Source organism: Nyctereutes procyonoides, unplaced genomic scaffold (genome assembly GCF_905146905.1).
Source record: "Nyctereutes procyonoides isolate TBG_1078 unplaced genomic scaffold, NYPRO_anot_genome, whole genome shotgun sequence".
In the NCBI taxonomy this organism is placed as follows: Eukaryota; Metazoa; Chordata; class Mammalia; order Carnivora; family Canidae; genus Nyctereutes; species Nyctereutes procyonoides.
Window position 1 is genome coordinate 25,172,907 of NW_026575139.1, and position 24,358 is coordinate 25,197,264.

Here is a 24,358-nt window from a genome sequence, read left to right on the forward strand (position 1 = left end):
CCTCAAGATTGCTGAGACTACAGTTGTACAGGGCTTCAGTGCAGGTCCAAGGATGCTGCCACAGTTGTAGCTGCCCACGATGCCACCAGCGTGAACACGTGGGAGAAGGGAGGAGACCAAAAGGTGACAACTGGCAAGAGGTGATAAATGAACAGGGCAAGGCAAATAGCAGAGTGTGTCTCTCCCAAGGTCCTGGCATTCTGTGCTTCAGACAGCACCCCAGGCCACAGGATCAGGTTGCACCTGGTCTCTCAAACCCACAGCCTCTTCCTTCCCTGCCCACGGCCTCCGTGTCTGCCTTTTGGAGTTGGGGAGACACAGCAGCAGCTGCCCGGCTGTTTAGACACCCTGTCCCCTCACTGTGTCCCCCCTCCTCCCCAGGCATCTGTCCTCTGGTTGGAGTTGTGTGAAGCGGAAGACAATGTGGGGCTTATTAGTGTCCCAGGGAGACACGTAAGTTGTGTTGCTGGGACCCAAACAGCAAGAGTCTTAGCGGCAAACTCCAGCCGAGAAAAGACTGAGGGATTGTCTCACCTAATTATGGGGAATGGCCCTCTTTGTGTTTGTGATTCGGTACGGTTGTCCGATCGCTTTTGATCGCTTTTCTCCATTTGCTGGCTCAGGCCATGCTGGAATTGTGCTAATTAGAAGAGAAATGGACAGAGTGATCCTGTCAGTCCTGGTTACTGGTGGGGACAAAGCGGAATATTATTCTGAGGCAGTGTTTTGTGAGGGCCCTTCTTCCAGCTCTCATTAGGAGGAAGGGGCCCACAGGAGGGGAAGGTTCCAAATGCCTGGCCTGGCTAATGGAGCATTGGGGTGTTCATGTGCTAATTAACAAGCTCTGCCAGCACTTGCACCAAGTTGAGCCTCATGGTTGCACCTGGTGCCACCTGAGCCCCCAAATGCCCCTGCTCATGAAGAAAAAGTGCTGAGCAAAGAGTGGGAAGGCTGGTGGACTTTAGGCATAGTCGGGGACACATCCCCAAAGTGCCAAGGAGCCTAACCAGATAGGAGAAGCCAGTTACAGGACAGTCGGAAGTTAAACTTGGGGAGGCCACTGTTTGGGGTGGAGGCTATAAGGCTCTCTGGTGAAAGAGAAGCCCATGCAGGGTCTGTAGAGCTGGCAATGGATGAAGAAAATCGACACTGGAGAGCATAACCAAATGGTTGGAGATGGATTTTGTGTAGAAGTTGATAGCTGGTAAGAAATCATGTGGCCTGACCCCTGAGACCGTCTACCTTGGCCCACTAGCCTGTTTCTTCCCTTCCTGTTCTGCCTGTTTCTCTTTTCTGTGAGGCCTTAATCCTGCAGGAAACAGAAGGGACCAGAGCATCCCACTGGAAAGGAAATTTCTTGGTTTCATCACAAAGCTTCTGCATAAGTCCAAACACCCTTCAGGAACCAAAGAGGCAATGGACAGACTGACCAGCTCCATTTTCCCTGCCCAGAAGACAGAGGAGCTACAATAAAGCTGCAGCTAGAGAACCACAAACAAGCAGCAGTTCTCAAGTGTCCATTTAAAAAATATGATACGTGGGTAACAAAAAGATAAAGCAAAATTAATAATGGCATCTTGCTATTAATACAGTTAATAGCCTGTGAACTTTCAGCGCTCTAACAATGGAAGGAAGGCCAAGCAAATCAGCAGAGGCCAAGCAAGAATCTGAGAGACTGAGTGAGCAAGAAGCAACAAGGCTATTGGTGAGGAAAGACTTGAATAAGAATTTGAGAACAGCTCTCCAAGCCCCGGTGCTATTCCTCTCAAAACAGTGGTGCTCACAGTCAAAAGATGCTTCTATAAGGACGGCATTTGGAATGGCAAAGGGAAAGGCAAAATGAGCCTGTGGGCAGTAATATGTAATTATTGATTGGAAAAATAATCTCTCAAGATTTAGAGCAGCACAGTCATAACGCTGTTCCTGTCGCGTCAGCTGCCCAGCTGTGCTTTTCCAGATCAGAGATCCACTGCCCACCCAGTTGTTTTCTTGTAATTCAATGATAAGCCAATGATGCCAAGCAATCTGCTTTCTTCACATGGAATGTTTCTCTAAAAGGGCATGATGCTCTGCTCTGGGGCAGGTTAACTATCAACGGGGGACAGTGATAGTACTAATACTTCCTCTCCTCTAGTTTTTTTTTAAAGATTTTATTTACTCATGAGAGACACAGAGACACAGGCAAAGGGAGAAGCAGGCTCCAGGCAGGGAGCCTGATGTGGGACTCGATCTTGGGCCTCTAGGATCAGGCCCTGGGCTGAAAGCGGTGCTAAATCGCTGAGCAACCCGGGCTGTCCTTGCCTCTAGTTCTTGAGCAGAGTTGAAAAGGAAGTCACACTAAGGATTTTAGTAGGTGATGGAGAAACATCTATTTTCAATCAATCATGTTTAATTGGAAGTCTGCAAGCAGGTGTTTTGACCCTTACAGCTCAAAGAAGACACCAACGACTAACTGGATGTACAGGAGACAGCTGTAACTTCAAGGAGCTTACAATTAATTGGGACAAGAAGATCAGCACTCAGATCACTTTATAAGGCAGAGTTGGTATGAGTCATAGGATGGTATACACAAATGTTGTAGGAACGTGGGGGGAAAGATTGTTTCCAGCTGATTCATCAGGGTTTTGTAGGAAGGGTAGATTTGATAGATGCAAAAGGGATCTGACACTTTCTAGGAACTCAATGGCATGAGCAAAGGCACTCAAGTGAGGAAATGGGAATTGTTCAGATTAACTGGAACAGAGACCTCATATATTGGAGAAGAGGGTTGATTAGGATTACAAGCAGAGAGTTTTAAATGCCAGGATAAGAGACCCAGACTTTATTTTTGGACACAAGAAGGTATTAAAGGTTTTTAAGTAATACTTTAGGGAGTTGAGCAGTAATGGGCTAGGATGGCTGGGAGAATAGACTGGAAGCTGGGAGACCAAGTAGTAGATGGTCATGAAGCATCACACCACCCACTATGATATTTAAGAGGGAAAATAGCAGGTCATTCATCATTATAGTTGCACTTTCTGATGAATGCTTTAAATATGCAACTTGGCCCTTTGAGGAAAAGAAAAACTCACTCTTCTATAAAAAGGACATATTTATTATGACAACACAGAAACCATCATATACAAAGCACAGTACTCTAACACCCTGAAGTCCACACACACATTATACATCCATTTATATTATCAATATAAAAATACATCATTAACATTTCTAAGGATGACAAATACAAAACCAATAAATATCACAATTCTAAAACATCTACTTATATTAAGTGCTGGTGAGTAAGATGACAATAAAATAAAGGCCAAAGCAGATCAGAAAACCAACTACATAGCGTTGGGTTACACACCTGAGTTGGTTTTGGGGAGGTATCCTCATATTCTCCATGTATTTCTCAATTTCCCCACACACCTAAAAGTGCCTGAAGTCATCAACTCTCAAAAACAGAGCAAAAGGAAGATTCTGACGTTATGGCACTATTTATTGCCCTTTCCTCCCTTCCTACTCTCTCTCTCTCCCACTTCAACCGTATTTAGAGAAAAAGGAATGTCAATAATAAGCTTAACTTAAAATCTATGCCTCTCCAGCCTAAATTTCTATCACACATCCAGGCAGAATGGTTTCTTTCTCATACCCATTCTTCGTGACTCACTTTCAACTTTTCCCCTTATCAATACATAGAATCGCATGGAGAGCAAAAATGAGAAAAACCCAATGTTAATTTTAGCATGGGAAACAAGGCACAAATGTCAGAAATGGTTAATAGACCAGCTATTAGACTGAATAATGCTGCACCCTAGCACAGACACTCAGGACAACTTTCCTTGTGTCTAAACACAGTCAGACAACTGCCACATGGAGGTTCGTTGCATGAAGGCTAGGAAGCCTCATGTATTTCTCAAAACATCAGAGGCTGGGGGCTGGCTTATGAGACAAAATACGGAGAACATGTATAATCAATTTTACGCATGGGTTAGGTTTTCAGGTTTTAACACAGATAACTGGCAAAGAGCTCCATAAGAACTGTATTTAAGTCAGAAAATTCTTTCCTTTCATGTGTGTGTGTACTTCTGTTACATTGGTGAATTATCTGCTGTGTGCTATGAAAGGGGACATGGGTGGGGCGGGTGGTAAAATACAGCACATTCTTTTCAGGTCAATTAGAGTTTCCAGTTTTTTAATCAAATGGGAACTCCTGCAAACAATCCCTTTCTCCTACCTTTAAGGCCATACTGACTTTCTTGTGTGAGTCTGTAACAGATTAGCTGGAACTCAAAAGTCCTTTCATCTTTAACTTGGTCTTGAGGTCTAGAACCCAATGCAACCTTGCAAGGGCCTCTCATTAGCTAATCCCAGGAGGGACCTGCTACATAGGGATACCCTATCCTGGAATTAAAACTGATGGTGGGGAACAAAAGGCACTGGGGAATGGGACTATTGTGAGAGGTACAGAATTTTTAAAGGAGGTGTACATTTCAAGAAGATTCTGGCTTCTCCAGCTGGGGATTCTTGGAACCCAATATATATATATATATATAGAGTTCACAGGTCAGGCTGCCTGGTCTGTTTCAGAATCTAATTGGTCTCTGGTCTCCCCGCACCATAAACACTTCCTATGATATCAAGTACAAGTCAAAAGAACCCATCCAATCAACGTGCCACAACTGACTTTGCCATCACTGAATCAAATCAACTGTAAGATCCTGGGACTCCTGAATCCCTTTCTGAAACGAGAGTGCAGGACTTTGACCTTTAAGAAAGATGTGCCCTCTGCTGTTACCCACATCCAAGGCTGAGATGGTCAAAGTCTGGAAGCTGAATAACTACACTGATCCTTCTGTAGAGAATCTATGGAGCAGATTCCTCTCTTGCCACCGAGTGTCTGCAGACGTGCAGAGTGCCATGAGCAGGGGAGAGGGTCAGTCCTGGAGGTGCATCCTCCGGCCTCTCACCAGGAAGCAGAGAGTTGCACGACGTCAGAGCTGCACTGGGAGGGGAGCATGGTTCCAGTCTCCAGGACATCCTGTCCACAAGCAGCTGCTACTTCTTGGGTTTCTCCAGAATGTTGAGAAACTTCCCCCGTGTCATCTCTCTAGCTGGAATCACAGCAAATGGAAGATCAGTGAAAACCCCAAATCTGAAAAAAGAGATCTCAGGAAAACAGAATTTAAACATGCAAATTGATTTAAATTGTAAAAACAAGTTGCTACCATAACAGATTGAATCATCACTAACCTCCTAAAAGAGGGAAAAACAAACCACCATTGACACTGGACCAAGCTGTTCTGAAGTTGGCAATTGCTATAAGGCAAAGGCCAACTGGGAAAGATTATCATCCATCCTTAAAAAAAATCCCCAGGGAATTCCCCCAAACCTGTTTCTCTCTCTCGAGAAGGTAACCTAATACTCATGTTCACTATGTCAGGGGATTTGCTCTTGGAGACTATAATCCAGCCAAGATTAGAGTCTTCTCTGGGTTGTTGGTCTCTGGACATTTATAATCTCAAATCAAAATTAGAGATCATTTACCCCATCTCTCAGCAGTGGTAGTCTCTAGATGCTGTAATATAACAGGGTTTATATTCCCTCAGTGCAGTTCATCTGTGGATGGTGTAATAAAGTAGGGTTTATAGAGCTTTGGTCTTCTCTCTCTTGGCATTGTCAGTCCTTAGATACTTAATATAGCCAGGCAAGGTTTATGTGTCTTTCTCTGACTTTCAGCACCATCAATCTTTGAATGCTATAGTTACAAGAGGGTTTTATACAGCTACTTTCCTACATATGAGGCTCCAAAATGAAAGTAAAACATTTCTCAATTACAAGGGCCAGTCCATAAGACCGCTGTTTTAGCTCTGTTAAGCAAATCCTCAAAAAGTGTATATATTATAATAACCCCTTCCTCCTCATCCCTACAAAATCATCTTTTCAGATCTCTTAAATATATTTAACAGTGCTGGACGTTTCTAATGGCTAGTCCTGGAGGCCAGAGGTCTCCTGGAACCGTGCAGTGGGCACACAGCAGGCTGTGTTTGTGGCCTCCTAAGAATATGTCCTCATCCTGGCCAAAGAGTAAGATGGCTGGAGACCCAAAGAATGAAAAGGATCTTTGCCCTAGCCTCCTTGTCTAGAGACAGTGCTAGATGAATGGGCTCCACGCCCTTTCCCTACCAACATTTACAGTTCCTGGTTTATTTGTACAACAGAGAAATAAAACAACACAAACTCTGTAGCCACGGGAAAGCTTCTGGTGCCTGCAGTCCATATATTCCCCAATCTCTCACAAATTCTGAAGCTCCAACAAAGGGAAAGGAAATCCCGTTAACTAGGAATGGAAGCCCCAGTGCTAAGTGTTGCCTCATGTGCCCCCAACCCCATCCTGGCTCAAATTAAACTGACCATTCCTTCCTTGGTGCATTTGCACCAAACCCTATACAAAGTTCCAGTAAGACTTGTAATTATTTGTTTATATACTGGTCTCCCTGCATTAAAGGGTAAGAACTGAAGGTAGAGATGGTTTCATTATTCTTTATATCTCCAGCAACTAGTACAGCATTAAACCTTGTATCTGCTAAATAAATGTTGGCTGAGTGAATGATAATAGACAAAAGAAGTATTCCAAGCAGGAATGCATCATGTTTGTTGCCTTCCTTCACAGAGACAAACAATATTAATGGCCCTTAAATGCTTCATTCTCTGCATTGTGGGTCCCCCCCCCTAAATTTACCTTGCTTATTTGGCAAGAAAAATAATTTCCTTTGATGGAAGTAAAGCCAGATTAATGGAGAGATGGAGGTAGGATTAACTACCCTAGAGGAAATCCAAACAAGTATTTTCTCGTCCATGGGAGGCAGCAGGGACTTCTTTCAGGTAACATAGGGTGTGAACTCAGTTTAGGTTCTGGCTCCAGCACTGAGCAGCTGGGTGACACCTCGGGTGGGGCAAGATCTCTGAGCCTGTTTCTCTCCCTGCAAAATGAGTAGCATGTTAATGCCACCTGCCCTGCTCTTCTCTTGGATGTTCAGCAATGAACATGCTGGGTATAGAGGTACCATTAACACACCACCTTTCAAAGGAGGGCAAGTGGTCTGTTACTTCTTCTGCACTCAGTGTTTCCTGAGTGAATGAATGAACCAAGTGTGATAAGAAAGGAGGCTAGCAAACTAAAAAATCCCATTCCTTGGAATCTTTTCCCTCAGCCTGATCCTATAGGAAGTGACATATACTTTTGGCCAGAGTGGGTCTCATCATTTATTTCTACTGGATGGGTTTCCTGCCTCCTCTCTGGAGCTTATTAAGGAGTTTTACACGGTATCAAATGATCCTGCAACATGGCTAGAAGTCGGTACTCTGGAAACCAGACATGGGTAATACAAAACTCTGCTGGCAGAACAGAGCCTTGCTCCCAAAATCCTGGGCTGGGAGCACTATAGTGATCTTACTAATTATTTCCGTCCTGGTGCTCTTCACATCCCTGATTCTTTACTGTTTTTTCCCCAAATGGGAGACTGACCAATATTCTAAGATGTAAAATTTAAAAAGATCCAATCTATTTGACGGATCAAAAGGATTTAAAAGGCAAAATAAACAGATCTTCCAAAGTCTCTTGGTGGCAAGCTCTCCTTGAATTTAACCAATCCTTTTTAACAACCCTTTCCCCACTCAATCATTCCTCCCCCTTCAACCTAATCTAAGTACACAGAGCTGCAAGAAACCACCGTAAAAGTAGAAGTAATTCAAAGACCTCATCTTCTACATGGGAGGGGAGAAAGTTTTCCTACTCGCCAGTCCCATATAGGAGATATACGAATTCGTGACATAGCTGCTCCCTAAAAGAGGGCTGTGCCCTATAAATCATATCCAAAGCACCAACCCCTCATTGTGCACAGGGAAATTGCTGTGGGTCAGGGGCAGCTTCAAAGCTCAAGCCCTCCTGTTCACTTGTTATCAGAGATGTTAACATCTCTGATTAATTCACATACCCCTTATTTTATTCCTCATTTCTTTATCATTTTGCCTTCTTGCTTTTTCCTGCAGTGTGAAGATTCTTACCGACCTGCTACAGTAATCACCGCCTGCTAGCCGCACCCCCCTAAACCTAGTGAAATTGTTTAGTGATGCCAACCGCGCTTTTAATTTGCAAGACATCAGACACAGAGGTAATTTATACCAACATCTGTTCATTTTTGACTTCTGAAACAAACTCGCACATGCTGCTACAAAATCCCATTAGGAGTAGGGAGACAGCCTTCTGCTACTATTCTGTATTCCTCTTACACACATACACACGCATGCCTGCACACACACACATACATGCGCTCACATGCACGTACATACACACCCCTTCCAGCAGGGTTTTATATGTAAATGTATTTTTCAAAAAACTCCCACCAAGGGTTTCAAATCTCTTCAGGGAAAGGCCTTTACAGATATCTCTGGCTTGCTTATAGAGGAGAGGAAGACATTTCTACTCCCTGCCTTGCTTCATCCCTTCTTTCTTCTATTTACAGGTTGGTACAATTTTTGCATTAATGGCCATGGTAAGATTACATGCTCCCCAGCTTGACACTTCCAGTTCCTCTTTTCCTCCTGTTCTTTTTTTCCACTGTGTGCTATAAGATAATCCTAGAGACAATAAGATTGCTAGGGTTTTACTCAGAGTCAATAAAATTTCTTAACTCTTTTCTAATTCTGAGTTAATTCTCTAGGATTATGAGGTTCAACAGGAAGGCAACACTGCTACCACATTCTAATAATTATGCCCAGACGGATCCACTGGTGATCAGCCACCACAGTGTATGCTGTGCATAAGAGAAGTGGGACCTCCATGTCAAGTCATGATTTACAGGCCCTTCCATGCAGTGCATTGACCATGAACGGAGAAGTCACAATACAAACTGTCATAGGGTGAACGTGTGAATTGCTACAGAGACCGTGGGACAGGAGACCACTGGTATACATTAAAGACAGCAAATGGATAAACTACAATCAACTTGCAGGTTTATGCAATTTCTTTTATCCCCTTCACAGTTTCCCTAGGGCTGTCAGGTTCATTGCAGCTGTAAATACCTGGGTAGACTTAGAGAGGTCAGGGCTGAAGGGAGGACTCCATCCTGCTTGCTCTGAAGGTGGGGCTGCGGTTTAATACAATCCTTTCTTTAGATTCTCCAATTCCTCCATCTACAGTTAGCCTTGCCTCTGGTTCCCTTTCCACAATGACTATCCCCAAACTGCCTCCTCTGCAGTAAATTTTCTTGGTGGCTGGTTGAAAAAGATTCAGTGGTACAGATTGATTTCTCACCAGTGAGGGGATGAGGGATTACCAGAGGCACCCTGGTTAACGAGATTGGGTGCAGAATCTCTCACGAGACCAACCCTCTCTGCCAGGGCTTTGCACCTTTCGCCCGTGACATATGGGTTTCATTACAGAAAGATTTTCCAGATTATAACTTTGAGGCAATTGCCTGATAAAATTCTGCTCGGCTTTAATGTAGAGAACAATGTAAAGATTAAGTAACTTTTTAATGAAACGGGAGAAACTCATAATGTTTGGTTTTCAATTCCAGTGCAAACTACTTTAAATATTTCTGTGCCTCAACATAATTAAAAACATTAGCAAGATGGGGAAAAGTTACAACAGGCTGTCTTTAGGAGACTCTAATATGACTGGCAGGAAACAAAGGAAACAGCATAACCCTTTGAAAAGAGTGGGGCTCTTAACAGCAGACAGGCTTAGAGTTGGACCCCAGCTCCTACACTGACCCTGGACCACTGCAGGTGAGCCACCCAAGACATCTTTCTGAGCTCTGGTTTCTTAAAAAAAAAAAATAAAAAAAAATAAAAAATAAATAAAATTCACTTTTATTTTATTATTATTATTTTTTTAAATAAGGTCTATGTCCAACATGGAGCTCAAGCTCATGACCCTGAGATCAGGAGTTGCATGATCTAACCGAATGAGCCTGCCAGGCTTCCCTTGGTTTCCTCATTTGCTCAAGGTGTAATTAATATAAAGGTCACATACGCATTTAGCAAACATTAGCTACTATATAACCATCATTCTCTTTCCTTCATCTCAAACAAGAAGTTTATTTAAGCAAAGAGACACTTGATGGGAAAACTACCTTGGATTCATTTCTTTAGAGCAATTTCTCTCTACTTAAAGACAAAATGCCCTATGTGTAACAGCTATGTACAAAGAAGTTATACAATTGTCCTTGGTTTTACAATGATAAATGAAAAACATTAAAATTCTCCAAATGAACAAGGTATGCAAGAATTTTTTTTCTTGTTTTTTTTTTTTTTTTTTTTTTTTATTAAACTGTGAGAACAAAATAATTTACTGGAATACAAGACAAAAGCTGAATGAGCATGCCACTAATGGAGGAGAGGGATATTTTCCCTGAACCAATATTTTATACCATGCCATATCCATTTGATACCGATCAGAACATACCACTGGTCATTTAGTTTTTTAAAAAGGCCATATGCTTGTGTACATACACCAGTTACTTTATGTATAATGAAGGAATGAGGAAGGTGAAAATCAAAGAAGAGAGAAATCCATGGTCAGGGTGTGGTCAGGGTGTGGTGGAACGAAATGGCAGTTTTTGGAGAATGTGTCTGTGCTCTGTAGGAACTGAGTTTTGGAGTAGACAGCAGGTTCTCTTTGTATTAGACATTTCCTGTCTGCTGCTGGAACACGTAAACTGTATCTTCAAACTCTATTTCCATTTGTGCAGGTGTTATCTCTTTTGTGAATTGGTATCTGAACTGCCTCACTGATAAACACTGTTGTGCACAATAGGCCTTCAGTGGTTGACTGAGTAGCATATGCCTCTTAAGTTGCGTCACAGACCTATCCTGCCCTGCCACCTTCAAGTTAATATGACTATTGCTCTTAGTCTTGACTTCTTCCTTCCTCGGGTTTTTCGCTGACCAAGGTGAGAACTGGAGCTCCTCAGCTGCCACTTCACAAAAGAGGTACCAGGTCTGCACTGGATTAGCATACAGAAGTCTGGGGAGTGGCCAAAGGAGATCAAACTATTTATTTTTAAAAAGATCTCAAAAAAAAAAAATCTCAAACGCAAAACAAAAGGAAACAGGAATGGCTTGCATCTGTGTAACGTGTATAATCTGGAGGATCAAACTTGCTAGAATAATGCTGGGTATTAGTTAGAGGCAGCCAGCTACCTTCCTTAACGATACCAGAAGCTTCTAGCAAAGAGGAACACATAAAATCTTAGTTTAGTTTAATGGGGTTCAGTATGCTAAGAAACTATTTATTTAGTTAGCTTCATAGAAAGATAGTTTCGTAGAAATGATGCCATTTGTTATAATTATGGTTTTGACTCTTTTAAAAATTACTTTCCTGGTCCTTGAAACCTTAAAATGCATTCTAATAACTATGACAAGAGGTATCTCCTAGTCATCACTGTGTGCTGAGCAAGAGAAAAGCCTGAAGGGGGAGGGAGGATGGATAGTTAAGTTAGTCACATGAAGTAACTACTATGTATTAGATATTAGGGAAGATTCAAATAAATTAGAAGTGGCCTTTGAAATGGAGCTAGTGGTTCACAGGTTATTTTGGTGGATTAGAGGAGAACAAAAGGAAGCCAATATGATTTATTTTTTTATTTAAAAATATTTTATTTATTCATTTATTAGAGACACATACACATAGAGAGGCAGAGACACAGGCAGAGGGAGAAGCAGACTCCACACAGGGAACCCAATGTGGGACTCGATCCCGGGTCTCCAGGATCATGCCCTGGGCTGAAGGCAGATGCTCGACCGCTGAGCGACCCAAGCATCCCAGCCAACATGATTTATAATTCTAATTTCTCTCACAGGAACACGGAAAGTTTTTTTTTGTTGTTGCTCTGGCATAGAGTTGGTGTACAGCAGAGCAGTTCCAGGGCAGCCTGCCAGACCGATTCTTCCCCATGCTCCAGTTCAGATCTCCCCACAAAACGTATCAGTAAGTGATCGATAATTCAAGAACTAAGAAAGCACTTTTTAATGCCTCTAACACAAGAGCAGCTGGTGCTGGTGCCACTGTCAAGAACAGAAGGTGCTATGAACTGAGTACGGTGTCATGGATGAGAAGGGGGTCTCTTGGGGCCCCACTGAGACACTTGGTGGCCCTCAGAAAGTGGTATAATTGTAATAAGGTCTCCTGACCATTCTTAGTCAACTCATGAGAGAGTTCACAAGTAAGAGTCTTTAGTACAAATTTCACTTTTCTCTAAAATTTATAGAGGTAGCATTTGAAAGTAATCAGTACAGCTTTGAGGCTTTTGCCTAAAGTTTTTTGGGCATAAGCATTTCAAAAAGGTGACTGAAAAATATATTTGAGAAAAGAACAGTTTGGATGCTACATCTGTGACCAAACTATCACTGACTATGAAAATCTTCATCTTGAGAACTCTCAGAAAAGCCTTTTTTTTTTGGCACATGCTTTCCAGATTCTTTATTGGATGTCTTGTCTTTCTAACAGGACTTTTTCTTCAACAAGGGTGGGGGTGGCTAAGAACAGTGTTCCCTCCAGTGAATTCAGAGAAAGATAATTTTATATAAAACAGTTTACCCCGCAATTCACAGTAAGGCCTATTTCTAGAGAACGTTTTATCTGAGATTTAATATAAAAAAGAAAAGCCAAGACTCAATGTACAGGTAAACAAACTTGGACAGTTCCAATATGGAAAATAATTTTAATGGCTTTTCACAACAAACAAGAAAAAAAAGGACAGAAATATCCAGCTAACAGATTTATTCTCAGAATATAAAACATCAAGCAAGAACATAAAATATGGGAAGTGTCAGCCATGATGCCTGAAGATTGAAGGCAAAAGCAGAAGAATCTTAATTGTCAGGCATTTGAAAAATGTTGTATTCAAGTGAAAGCTTGTGTTTCTCCATCAACTCTCCTTGCCCTGCCTTCTTTTAAGAGCAAAACACGACTAGATTTCAAATGTTGCCTTATCATCCTTCTCTCTACTAAAAAAAAAAAAAAAAAAAAAAAAAAAAAAAATTAAACCCAAAACAACAAAACCCCTCAAAGATTTGTGTTCGGGAATAAGAGTTAACAAGTTCTTATTTGTATTTTGTTTCCTTTTCAGAGGACTTTAGAGGCCTACTTCATAGTTTTGCTTGGTTCCCTTTCACAGGTAAACTCAACTGAATGAAAGGCAATGAGATCAAAGCAATGGATTAAATACTCTTGGGGTGGGGATCCCCGGGTGGTGCAGCGGTTTGGCGCCTGCCTTTGGCCCAGGGCGCGATCCTGGAGACCCGGGATCGAATCCCACGTTGGGCTCCCGGTGCGTGGAGCCTGCTTCTCCCTCTGCCTGTGTCTCTGTGCCTCTCTCTCTCTCTCTGTGACTATCATAAATAAATAAAAATTTAAATAAAAATTTTAAAAAAATTAAATACTCTTGGGGTGAGAACTTTAACTAAACACTTAGAAATTTCTACAACATTCATGCTTCAGGGTGTGAGTAGTAGTGCATTGTGATGATGAAACACTTATAACCAAAGGCCAGTAGCTTCATACAGTCTGAATTTCCCCATCCATAAAGTAAGTAGAGAAATAAATTTATTGTGTAAGGTTAAGATAAAACAAAACTAGTCAAACTGACTTGATCAGTACACAAAATATTTTGCCTTAAGTTAGAGTAATTTATCCATAGACTATCTTCCATTCTCAGGAAAATCAGACCAAGATCACCGTATAGATAAATTTCAAATGACTTGACCATTAAGACAACTTTCCTGCTTGGAACATCCCCACTACAAGGTGCTGGCAGTAACTGAAGTCTACAAAGGAGGAAGGCCCAGTCTTCTTGACCCCCAGGGCAGGGAAAGAGTTACATCTTCTCACTGAGAAGCCAATAAAAACCTCTCTTGATTATAATTTAGATAAGAACCATTGGATTGAATAATAATGTCTGAAACTCCCCTAGCTGTTTCACCTTGAGACGTCCATCACTGGGTTAAACATGATGCTAATTGCATTTGGATTGATTAATTTCTCTCACTCCTGTCTATTCGAATAACGCTTAACAAAATAATCATAGCACCCAGAGCCAAATCTTTTCCGTCAAAGGAATGAAGCCATCAGAACAGGCAGAGATGAAAGAAATGAAGATGACCCGTAATTACTGCAACGGTGATATCATTACCATATTATACAAAATGAGTGTGTGGGGGGGAGGGGGAGTGGAGGGAGGAGGGGTTGAGATTATTTATTTTTTTTAATGGAACCCTACAACCTGAGAATACAGATTTGACATCGAGTGGAACACACAGAAATATAGAACTTTAAAAAAATACAAATCTTGCTCATGAAATTACAAAATCCAACAAACACTGAGGCCCAAGATACATCAAGTGTCTCGGGCTGTGAGCAGGTATTATTCACGCCACTATTTTTTCATTGCAATAACACTTTGTGTATGACTTGCATAGAGATTTAAGATGCTGTCTTCATGCCCCAGCATTCCTATAGTTATTGGAGAATTTTTCTTTAAGCCAGGAAATAATACCATTTTATTTTATTATTGTTAGAGGTGGCTTTGTTATAAAATTAGAGTCTTAGGTTTTTTTTTAAATTTTTTTTAATTTTTATTTATTTATGATAGAGAGAGAGAGAGAGAGAGAGAGAGAGAGAAAGAGAAAGAGAGAGAGAGGCAGAGACACAGGCAGAGGGAGAAGCAGGCTCCATGCACCGGGAGCCCGATGTGGGATTCGATCCCGGGTCTCCAGGATCGCGCCCTGGGCCAAAGGCAGGCGCCAAACCGCTGCGCCACCCAGGGATCCTGAGTCTTAGGTTTTAATTGCTAAACTAGTTCTAGTTTAAGACACCAAAGAAAATGCATGGTTCACTGGACAATAGTATGGACTTAACTCACTGGCAAATAAAAATATAATAATAGTTCCCTACTTTATTGAGATGGCTTTTTTTTTTAAGATTTTATTTATTTATTCATGAGAGACACAGAGAGAGAGAGAGGCAGAGACATAGAGGGAGAAGCAGGCTCCTTGCAGGGAGCCCAATGCAGTAGTTGATCCCTGGACCCAGGATGGTGCCCTGAGCCAAAGGCAGACACTCAACCGCTTAGCCACCCAGGTATCCCTGAGATGGCCTTTTTAATACTTACAATATAAAACCAATGACAGTGTGGGATTTGGTCTTTAGGTATAAATCCTGTCACTTATTGGAAGGTGATCCCAAGCAAATTATGTAGCCTCTCTGTGCCTCAGTTCCTTCCATCTAAAGCATGGGGATCACTACTAACCTGGGTTGTTGTAATACTTAAGATAACACATTTAAGTGCTCAGTAAGTGCTGATACAAGAAAAAAACTTCCCCCTAAGATTAATTTTATGATTATTTATTGAACCTTGAACAATTTGGTTATTTCACTTACTAACATTAATTTAAACAGATACTTTGAAGTACCTTTTAAATAATTTTTAACAAATATTTGTGACATAAATAAAAAGGATACTCAGAAGGTGAAACATTTTAACAGGTTAAAAATATCTGGGAGACATTTTTGCTACAGTATTTTAAACATAGGAGCATCAATAAATCAAAAACAATAAAAACAGATGTTGAAATAATTTTATTGAGCTTGGACAAGAAGGTCTATTTTCTTATATAACAAATATTCCCAAATGAAATGAGCATATGTATTCTGAAATTATAATCATTCAGTAATAAATCAATTAAACCATTTACTACATTAACTAGTATTCACCACTTTCTGGCTAAGAGGTAATGCAATGCAGGAAAAGGGTTTGTTTTCTCTGGCTTTGGAATTAGGCCTAGATTTGATCCAAATCCCACCTCCTATTTCTATGTTTCAAGAGCTTGAACAAGTAATTTATTTTTCTGAGCATCAGTTTTCTTATCTGTAAAACAGGAATTATAAAGTAGACTTTGCAGAGTCTATGGAATAAAATAATGTACGAAAATCCTTTAAACGGCCTGGCATATAGTAGGGAAGTCAATAAATGGCAGCATTAATCATTTTTATCCTTCATGTCTCAGCTCAAATGTCACCTTTTCAGAGAGGCCTTCCCTGACTACCCTATCCAAAGTGAGTCCTTTTTTTTTTTTTTTTAAGATTTATTTATTTATTCATGAGAGGCACAGAGAGAGGGAGAAGCAGGCTTCCTGCGGAAAGCCCGACATGGGACTCAATCCCGGGTCTCCAGGATCAGGCCCTGGGCTGAAGGTGGCACTAAACTGCTGGGCCACCCAGGTGTCCCTAAAGTGAGTCCTTCTAGTTTGTTTGTTTGTTTGTTTGTTTGTTTGTTTGTTTATTTATTATTTATTTATTTATTTATTTATTTATTTTAGTTTATTCTTTCATATCAACCCATTTATGTCCTCCATAGTACTCACCAAAATCTGCAATTAACTTTAACTTTATGCTCCCTGAAGTTCTGCAGAACTTTCTGCTGAACCGCCATCAATTAGAACAATGCCAGGCAGGCACCTGAATGACTCAAAAGGTTAAGCATCTGCCTTCAGCTCAGGTTGTGATACCAGGGCCCTGGGATCGAGGCCCGAGTTGGGTTCCCTGCTCAGCACAGTCTGTCCCTCCTTCCTGCTCGTGCTCCCCCCACCCATAAATAAATAGATAAATAAATAAATAAATAAATAAATAAATAAATAAATAAAATCTTTAAAGAAAAAAAAAAGAACAATGCCAGGCACACAATAGGTGGCCAACTACATATCTCATATCTATTGAAATAATTTATTCACGGATGCCTGGGTGGCTAAGTGGTTGAGCATCTGCCTTCGGCTCAAGGCACGATCCTGGAGTCCCCGGATTAAGTCCCACACTGGGCTCCCTGCATGGGGCCTGCTTCTCCCTTTGCCTGTGTCTCTGCCTCTCTCTCTCTGTGTCTCTCATGAATAAATAAATAAAATTTTTTTAAAAAATTATTCATACATGAGGGAAAAAGAATTTTGTTTCCTTTTCAATTCTTAAACACTGTACAAGAAATTTTTGTTCTAGGGACACCTGGGTGGCTCGGCAGTTGAGCATCTGTTTTTGGCTCGGGGCTTGATTCTGGGGTTGGGATGGAGTCCTGCATTGGGCTTCCTGCAGGGAGCCTGCTTCTCCCTCTGCCTGTGTCTCTGCGCCTCTCTTTCTCTCTGTGTCTCGCATGAATAAATAAATAAAATCTTTAAAAAAAAAAAAAAGAAATTTTTGTTCTAGTAAAACTACATAAGCATTTTACCCTTGACTCAGCAATTTCACTTCCAGGAAGCAATGCTAAAGATATACCAGCAGAAATATTAGAGTATTCATATGTCCATTCATTTCAGTACTGCTTGTAATACCTGAAGACTGGAAATAACCCAAATGTGTATCTTATGAAGGGGACTCCTTTTGACAGAGTACTGTTTAGCTATAAAAAGGAATAAAGAAGAAAAAAAAAATAAAAAATTAAAAAAAAAAAAAGGAATAAAGATACCTATATATTGTAATGGAGAGATATTCAGGATGTATTGTTAAGTGGAAAAAAAAGTAAGGTAGAGACTGTATATAGCGTATCACCTTATGCAGGAAATTAGAAAATGGGAAAATACACATTCCAATTTTAGTATATGTGCTGCCGAAGCGAGCACGGGAAAATACACATGCATATTTATTTCTATTTTCGAAACAAACTATGGAAGGATCAGGTTTGCTATTAGTTTCTACTACTTTTGTTATTAGTTTCTATTAATAAAGATAGTTACACCTTGGGGCTAGAAATGAGAGGGGGAAGAGATAGAGATGGAAGGTAGATACTTTGTACCTTATTTTATATTTTTTTCTTTTCTTTTTCAGAGGGGGGAGGGGCAGAGAGATAATCTTAAACAGGCTCCACATCTAGCATGGAGCACAACATGGGGCTCAATTTCATGGTCCTAAGGTCATGACCTAGACCAAAATCATAAGCTAGACCCCCAGGTTCCCCTCATAGATTTTTCTTCAGGACATCATATAAATGTTCTATATAGGGGATCCCTGGGTGGCGCAGCGGTTTGGCGCCTGCCTTTGGCCCAGGGCGCGATCCTGGAGACCTAGGATCGAGTCTCACGTTGGGCTCCCGGTGCATGGAGCCTGCTTCTCCCTCTGCCTGTGTCTCTGCCTCTCTCTCTCTCTCTCTCTCTCGCTCTGTGTGACTATCATAAATAATAAATAAAAATTTTTTTAAAAAATAAAAAAATATTCTATATATTGAAAACAAAATTCATTAATTAGAAAAAAGCAATCTAAAAACTGAAATAAACTAAAAACAATCTGAATCTATAAAGTTTGCATAACCACACAATACAGAAGTTTAAATTATTCTATTATTTCTAAAATTTTATTTTAATTCCAGCATAATTAACTAATTTTAAAAGGCATTCTGATTATACATCCCAAGGATATACCATAAGGATATAAAAGAAGCAGAGAAATCTTAACCTGCACCCAGCAGTCATGTTACAAGTAGTTAATTATTTTGATGCTAGTTTTACTGTGGGTTAAAGAAAATAATTATGTTAATTTTTAGGAAACAAGCTTTTTAGCATTAAGAGAAAGATATCATTAAAAATCAAACACATTAAATAAAAGCCTTTAACATCTTTAATTTGAACTGGGCATATTGGTAGGAACATAATTTCCCTTTTTCTTTTCAAAAACCATTTCCTTTTCTCTTTTCAAAAACCAAACCAAACCAAAAAATTTTTTACCAACTCTATCTATAGGAAAGGCCTAGAAGAATAAGAATGACAGCCAGTAACAATGAATACTAGTAGTATTTAGATTTCTACTAAAAGGGACAAGGATTCTTTAGACAAATGAATGAGATTCCAAGTCTGAGGAAGTACATGAGCCAGAGCCTAAGTTAACATGCTAAAAGCAAGAATATTATCAAAAATCACAAGGGGCATGTCAAATGACACAGGAGACAGATTGAAGGGGCATCCACTCACCAAAGGTGTGACAGTTTTGAGTGTCAAAAAGAATAACGTAGTAGATTGAAACACATCAAATATAAACATCCACAATAATTTTTAAAAGCTTTCAGATACTTCAATTCATTTCATGTTCTGAAAATTGTAAGTTAAGAGGGGAAAGATAATCTAGCATTTTCCTTGCCATTTTTTTTTTTTCTTTTTTTTTTTTAAAGACACAGGGCTCAATCCCAGGACCTGGAGATCATAAGCATAACCCAAGGCAGATGCTTACAGATGCTTAACCGACTGAGCTACCCGGGCACCCTTTCCCTGCCATTCCTATTTGGACTGTATTTTAGGGAAACCAAATAGTTGGTGATGTATCAGAATCATCATCATCATCATTATTGTAAAAAGGATCAGACTGATACCACCTGGGATCCCTGGGTGGCGCAGCGGTTTGGCGCCTGCCTTTGGCCCAGGGCGCGATCCTGGAGACCCGGGATCGAATCCCACGTCGGGCTCCCGGGGCATGAAGCCTGCTTCTCCCTCTGCCTATGTCTCTGTGTCTCTCTCTCTCTCTCTCTCTCTCTCTCTCTCTCTCTCTGTGTGTGACTATCATAAATAAATAAAAATTAAAAAAAAAAGATTGATACCACCTAAATTCCACTGATCTTCACTGAAACTAGAACAAATGGGAGGTCATGTGTTTCCTGATATAAAGTTATAGTAGCAAGCACATAGTACCGCTTAGGAGACTGAAAAAGACTGAATCCAAACTCAATTTATTGTTTAACTTTAACAGATTCCAGGAAATACGGGGGAAAAGAAGAATATGTGGAACACTACTACCAGGGTAAAATCATCAAAATTTAAAATGTGGGATAAAGATTGAAAAAAGAAAGAAAAAAACCCCAGAAAATAGAGGGAAATAAAATGTGTGAAATCCTACAGGACAAACAACCCAGTTCTTCAACAATTACAAAGCACGAGGGAAAAACTTTGGAGGAAGTAGGGAGTGTGGTTATAGAAGATTAAGAAACTGAGGATTCATATCAACCAAATACAATGTGTGAGATCCAGTTGAGACCCTGATTCGTACAAACTAATTTTATTTGCTTTTAAAGATTTATTTATTTATTTTATTGAGAGAGAGAGAGGGAGAGAGTTCACATTTGCCTAAGTGTTGGGAGAGGGGCACAGGTAGATTCTCTGCTCCGCCCCTTTGCTCTCTCATAAATAAATAAATAAAGTCTTTAAAAGACAAAAGTTTGAGCCAAATTTGCCATGGACTATTAGATGTTATTAAGGAGTTATTATTTTATTTTGTTCAGTGTAATGAATGTTTATCTCCATCATTAAACTTTCTGGATGAGGAACAAATTACACATGACCAAACAATCAAAAGCAGATTATTTATTTTTTAAAGTCTACCAAATCTAACTCAGGCTAAGCCTACCTAATCTAATAAGGAGCAGCTGTCCTCCAACCTTTCTCTCTCTTATTTAAGAAATCATACCAACTAATTTAAGAGCACAGTTTTCAATTTATTCGTAAATAGCTATGAGAGAAACTCTCTTGCTCAACATTCTGCTTCTATGAAATTCTCTGGGAGGTGGAGAGAATGAGTCTTTGGTTACTCATTTATTGAATCTTCTCAGAACAACCTTCAGAAGTCAGGAGCAAGACTAACTTAAAGCTGTAGGTCAGTCCAACAGGTAACAAGTTACAAAAAGGAATAGCTTAATCTAAAATTTTACGAGTTCAGCAAAATTTTAACTAGTTTGCCCTCATACCATCAACAACTGTGTATATAAATGATGACCTCACCAATCCTACTTCACTTTGAACATCCTTTTACTTCATAGATGATTTATACAATGTAAAATATATTACTTGTTCTAGCCAATAGTTTGATTTTTAATTCAGATCTACTGAATCAGAAATTCTAGAGGCTGGGCCCAAGAATCCATGTTTTAACAAGCCTGTCACAGGTGATTCTGATGGATGCTAAAGTATGAGAACCATGAATCTACATTACCCAGGCTTTCTGATTTTGTCTCCAGTTTTCTGCAATTCTAATTCATTACTATAAAAGAAAGCAGGGTTTTATTACATTAAAATTATGATCTGAAGTTAAAAGTTAAAAAAAAGTTAGAAGTTAGAAAGTATTATATTTTAGAAAATATAAGCAACAAAGGGAGAAATTAAAACATTCAGCCAAAGGATTAGAATTTTGTTTTTAAGTAGGCTCAAGGGATCCCTGGGTGGCGCAGCGGTTTGGCGCCTGCCTTTGGCCCAGGGCGCGATCCTGGAGACCTAGGATCGAATCCCACGTCGGGCTCCCAGTGCATGGAGCCTGCTTCTCCCTCTGCCTGTGTCTCTGCCTCTCTCTCTCTCTCTGTGTGACTATCATAAATAAATAAAAATTAAAAAAAAATTAAGTAGGCTCCACATCCAACATGGGGCTTGAACTCATGGCCCCAAGATCAACAGTTGCATGCTCTACTGAGCCAGCCATGCACCTCTATGGGATTAGAATTTTTTACTAAAACTTTAGTTCCATCTCTGTTGTCATGATTGTGCTTAGTGTTAAGGTTCCTATACAATCTTTAACCTTGAGAATCTTGACTGAAGACTGTTAAATAAAGGACTATCAAACAATGTCATGAAAGAGGACAGACATAGGCATACTTAATTCTGCACAAGGTTTAGTTTGGATGGGCAAGAAAAAGCTTTAGAAAAAGGAGTGATGGGGATCCCTGGGTGGCGCAGCGATTTGGCGCCTGCCTTTGGCCCAGGGCGCGATCCTGGAGACCCGGGATCGAATCCCACATCGGGCTCCCGGTGCATGGAGCCTGCTTCTCCCTCTGCCTCTCTCTCTCTCTCTCTCTCTCTCTCTCTGTGACTATCATAAATAAATAAAAATTAAAAAAAAAAGAAAAAAGAAAAAGGAATGATGTTTGAACTGAGCCTTTAGGAATGTACTATCTCGGAACACCTAGACAAGCTAAGAACAGATCCTTTTTAGAAGCTTTCTACTAGGCCACTGGTGTAAAATGCAACTGAATGTTATGAAATAGATCTTTAAAACAAACCCTAAGTATCTGCTTAATTCCCAGTACTGTTTGGGATTTCTTGTAGCTACCAAAGTCATATAAGACATGGCCCTACGAAATTAAACCAAATAGTGAATTTGGCCTATCCAAAATTTGGCAGAAACTAAGGCAATTGTAACTATTCTTCACCATATCCTGTTAATAAGCAAGAAACTGTGACAGTCAACAACCAAAACTCAATTAAATCAAGTGATCTGCTCCTAAGTCCAGTTTCCTCCCAAGATTGAAATTTTCACAAGATTTACAGAAAATGAAGACATCTACCATCTTCCATCTACCATCCACCAGCTTTTATATAAAAAGCTTCACTTAACTATTTTTCTTTTTTATTTGAAAGAAATAGATGATGGGGCACGTGGGTGGCTCAGTTGGTTAAGTCTGCCTTTACCTCTCAGGTCACGATCCCAGGGACTGGGGATTGAGCCCCCATCAGGCTCCCTGCTCAGCAGTCTGCTTCTCCCTTTGTCTCTCCCTCTGCCTCTCCCCCTGCTTGTGCTCTGTCTCTCAAATAAATAAGTAAATAATATCTTTAAAAAAAATAGATGCTTTATAAAGTCCAGGCTGGATAATGCTATCTTAATGAACTAAAAATCCTTGGGCCTGTAAGATCAACCTGATCTAATTCCATGAAACAGCCAAATCTTAAATCAGTTTTTCCCTCTATACTCATGTTGATTTCAATAAACTAGCACTCTGTAACCAAACATATCTGACTGAACCTCACGTTTTCAGAAGGTAGAAAGACTTAAAAGCTAGTTCTCCTAACTTGCTAAAAGTTTATTTTAATAAAGACTACTTATTAAGATGCCAGTAATCTAGCTCTGATTTGATTATGGGGTCCTATTTCTAATAAATAAGCCCCCCAGATCCAGAATTGAGTCAAAGGCAAGAAGACAATGTGAATAACACACTTCAATATTCTCTCTCTTTTTTTAAAGATTTTATTTATTTATGCATGAGAGAGAGAGAGAGAGACAGAGAGAGAGAGAGAGGCAGAGACACAGGCAGAGGGAGAAGCAGGCTCCATGCAGGGAGCCTGACATGGGACTCAATCCCGAGTCTCCAGGATCCCACCCTGGGCTGAAGGCGGTGCTAAACTGTTGAGCCATCAGGGCGGCCCACACTTCAATATTCTTACTATTAATCACATTCTCTGAACTACTTTCTTAATGACTGCCAAGTTCAGCTTGAGTTACTGGGTATATTCACTTCATTTGTACAATCAATGATGTGTCTTTGAGGTTAATATCAACCCAGAAATTAAATTCTATATGCTAGAAACTTTTCAGCATTCCAAGTTTATAGATTCTTTCAGAGATTCACTCTAAGCAAAAACAAAACAAGAATATATAAGATTAAAAACAAGACAGAGGATATGATCTAATGTTGTCATTCAGCTTTTCATGCCCCTAAATAGCCAACCAACTGTACATGAATTCACCACAAGCCATTCTTCTCCAACCTAGCTCAGGATATGAATCAATCCAATCTCCAGAGTCCTTTGAAATGGGATCCAACACCGAGAGTGAAGAAAGCAAATGGCATTTTGCTGTTTTTTTTTTAATTTTTTTTTGCTCAGTCAGTTTTTAAGTGACTCCAAAAAACAAAGGAGAGACTACTAAATGGTTGAGTCACCTACTAATTTAGCAAAATATATTTAGATCATTGGGTGATATATGTTACACTAAGTTAAAATTATATCCAGGGAATTCTAATGCAAATCTTAAGATATAATATACAAACACATTCCCACATCCAAATAAAGGTTAAAATGGTGACGACACAAAAACTTGAACATGAGTATTCATAGCATTATCATAATAGCCAAGATTTGAAAATAACCAAATGTTCATCAACTGGTGAATAATGTGGTATATCCATATAATGGAATATCATTTGGGAATAAAAAGGAATGAAACCCTTAGGTTAGTGATTACTTCAGGCCGGCTGGCGAGGAATGGAGCCAATGGGATGGGAGAGACTGCTAATGGGTATAGGGTTTCTTTTCCGGGTGATGAACATATACCAAAATAAGATTGGCATGATGGTTGCACATTCCTGTGAATATACTAAAAACTCACTGACTTGTATACTTTAAACAGGTAAATTTGATGATATATGGAACATATCTCAATATATCTACTTCCATAAAAATGGTGTTGTTTAAAGCTGTACCAGAATTAAATGTACAAGTATAAAAAAGCTCCTTGGGCTCAAGTAAAATCCTTCATAAAAAGACCCCATACAGGGATCCCTGGGTGGCGCAGCGGTTTTGCGCCTGCCTT

At 40.0% G+C, this 24,358-nt stretch overlaps 1 protein-coding gene across 1 annotated transcript in view; it reads right to left on the minus strand.

The window, feature by feature from the left end:
- Window positions 1-3,073: 3,073 nt before the first annotated feature.
- Window positions 3,074-24,358, minus strand: part of LIN52 (lin-52 DREAM MuvB core complex component) — a 115,228-nt gene continuing 93,943 nt past the window's right edge. Inside the window, exon 6 of the mRNA XM_055304378.1 lies at window positions 3,074-5,096. Within this exon, the coding sequence (XP_055160353.1) occupies window positions 5,041-5,096 (56 nt within the window). The 3' untranslated portion in view covers window positions 3,074-5,040. The remainder of the gene's footprint in view (window positions 5,097-24,358) is intronic.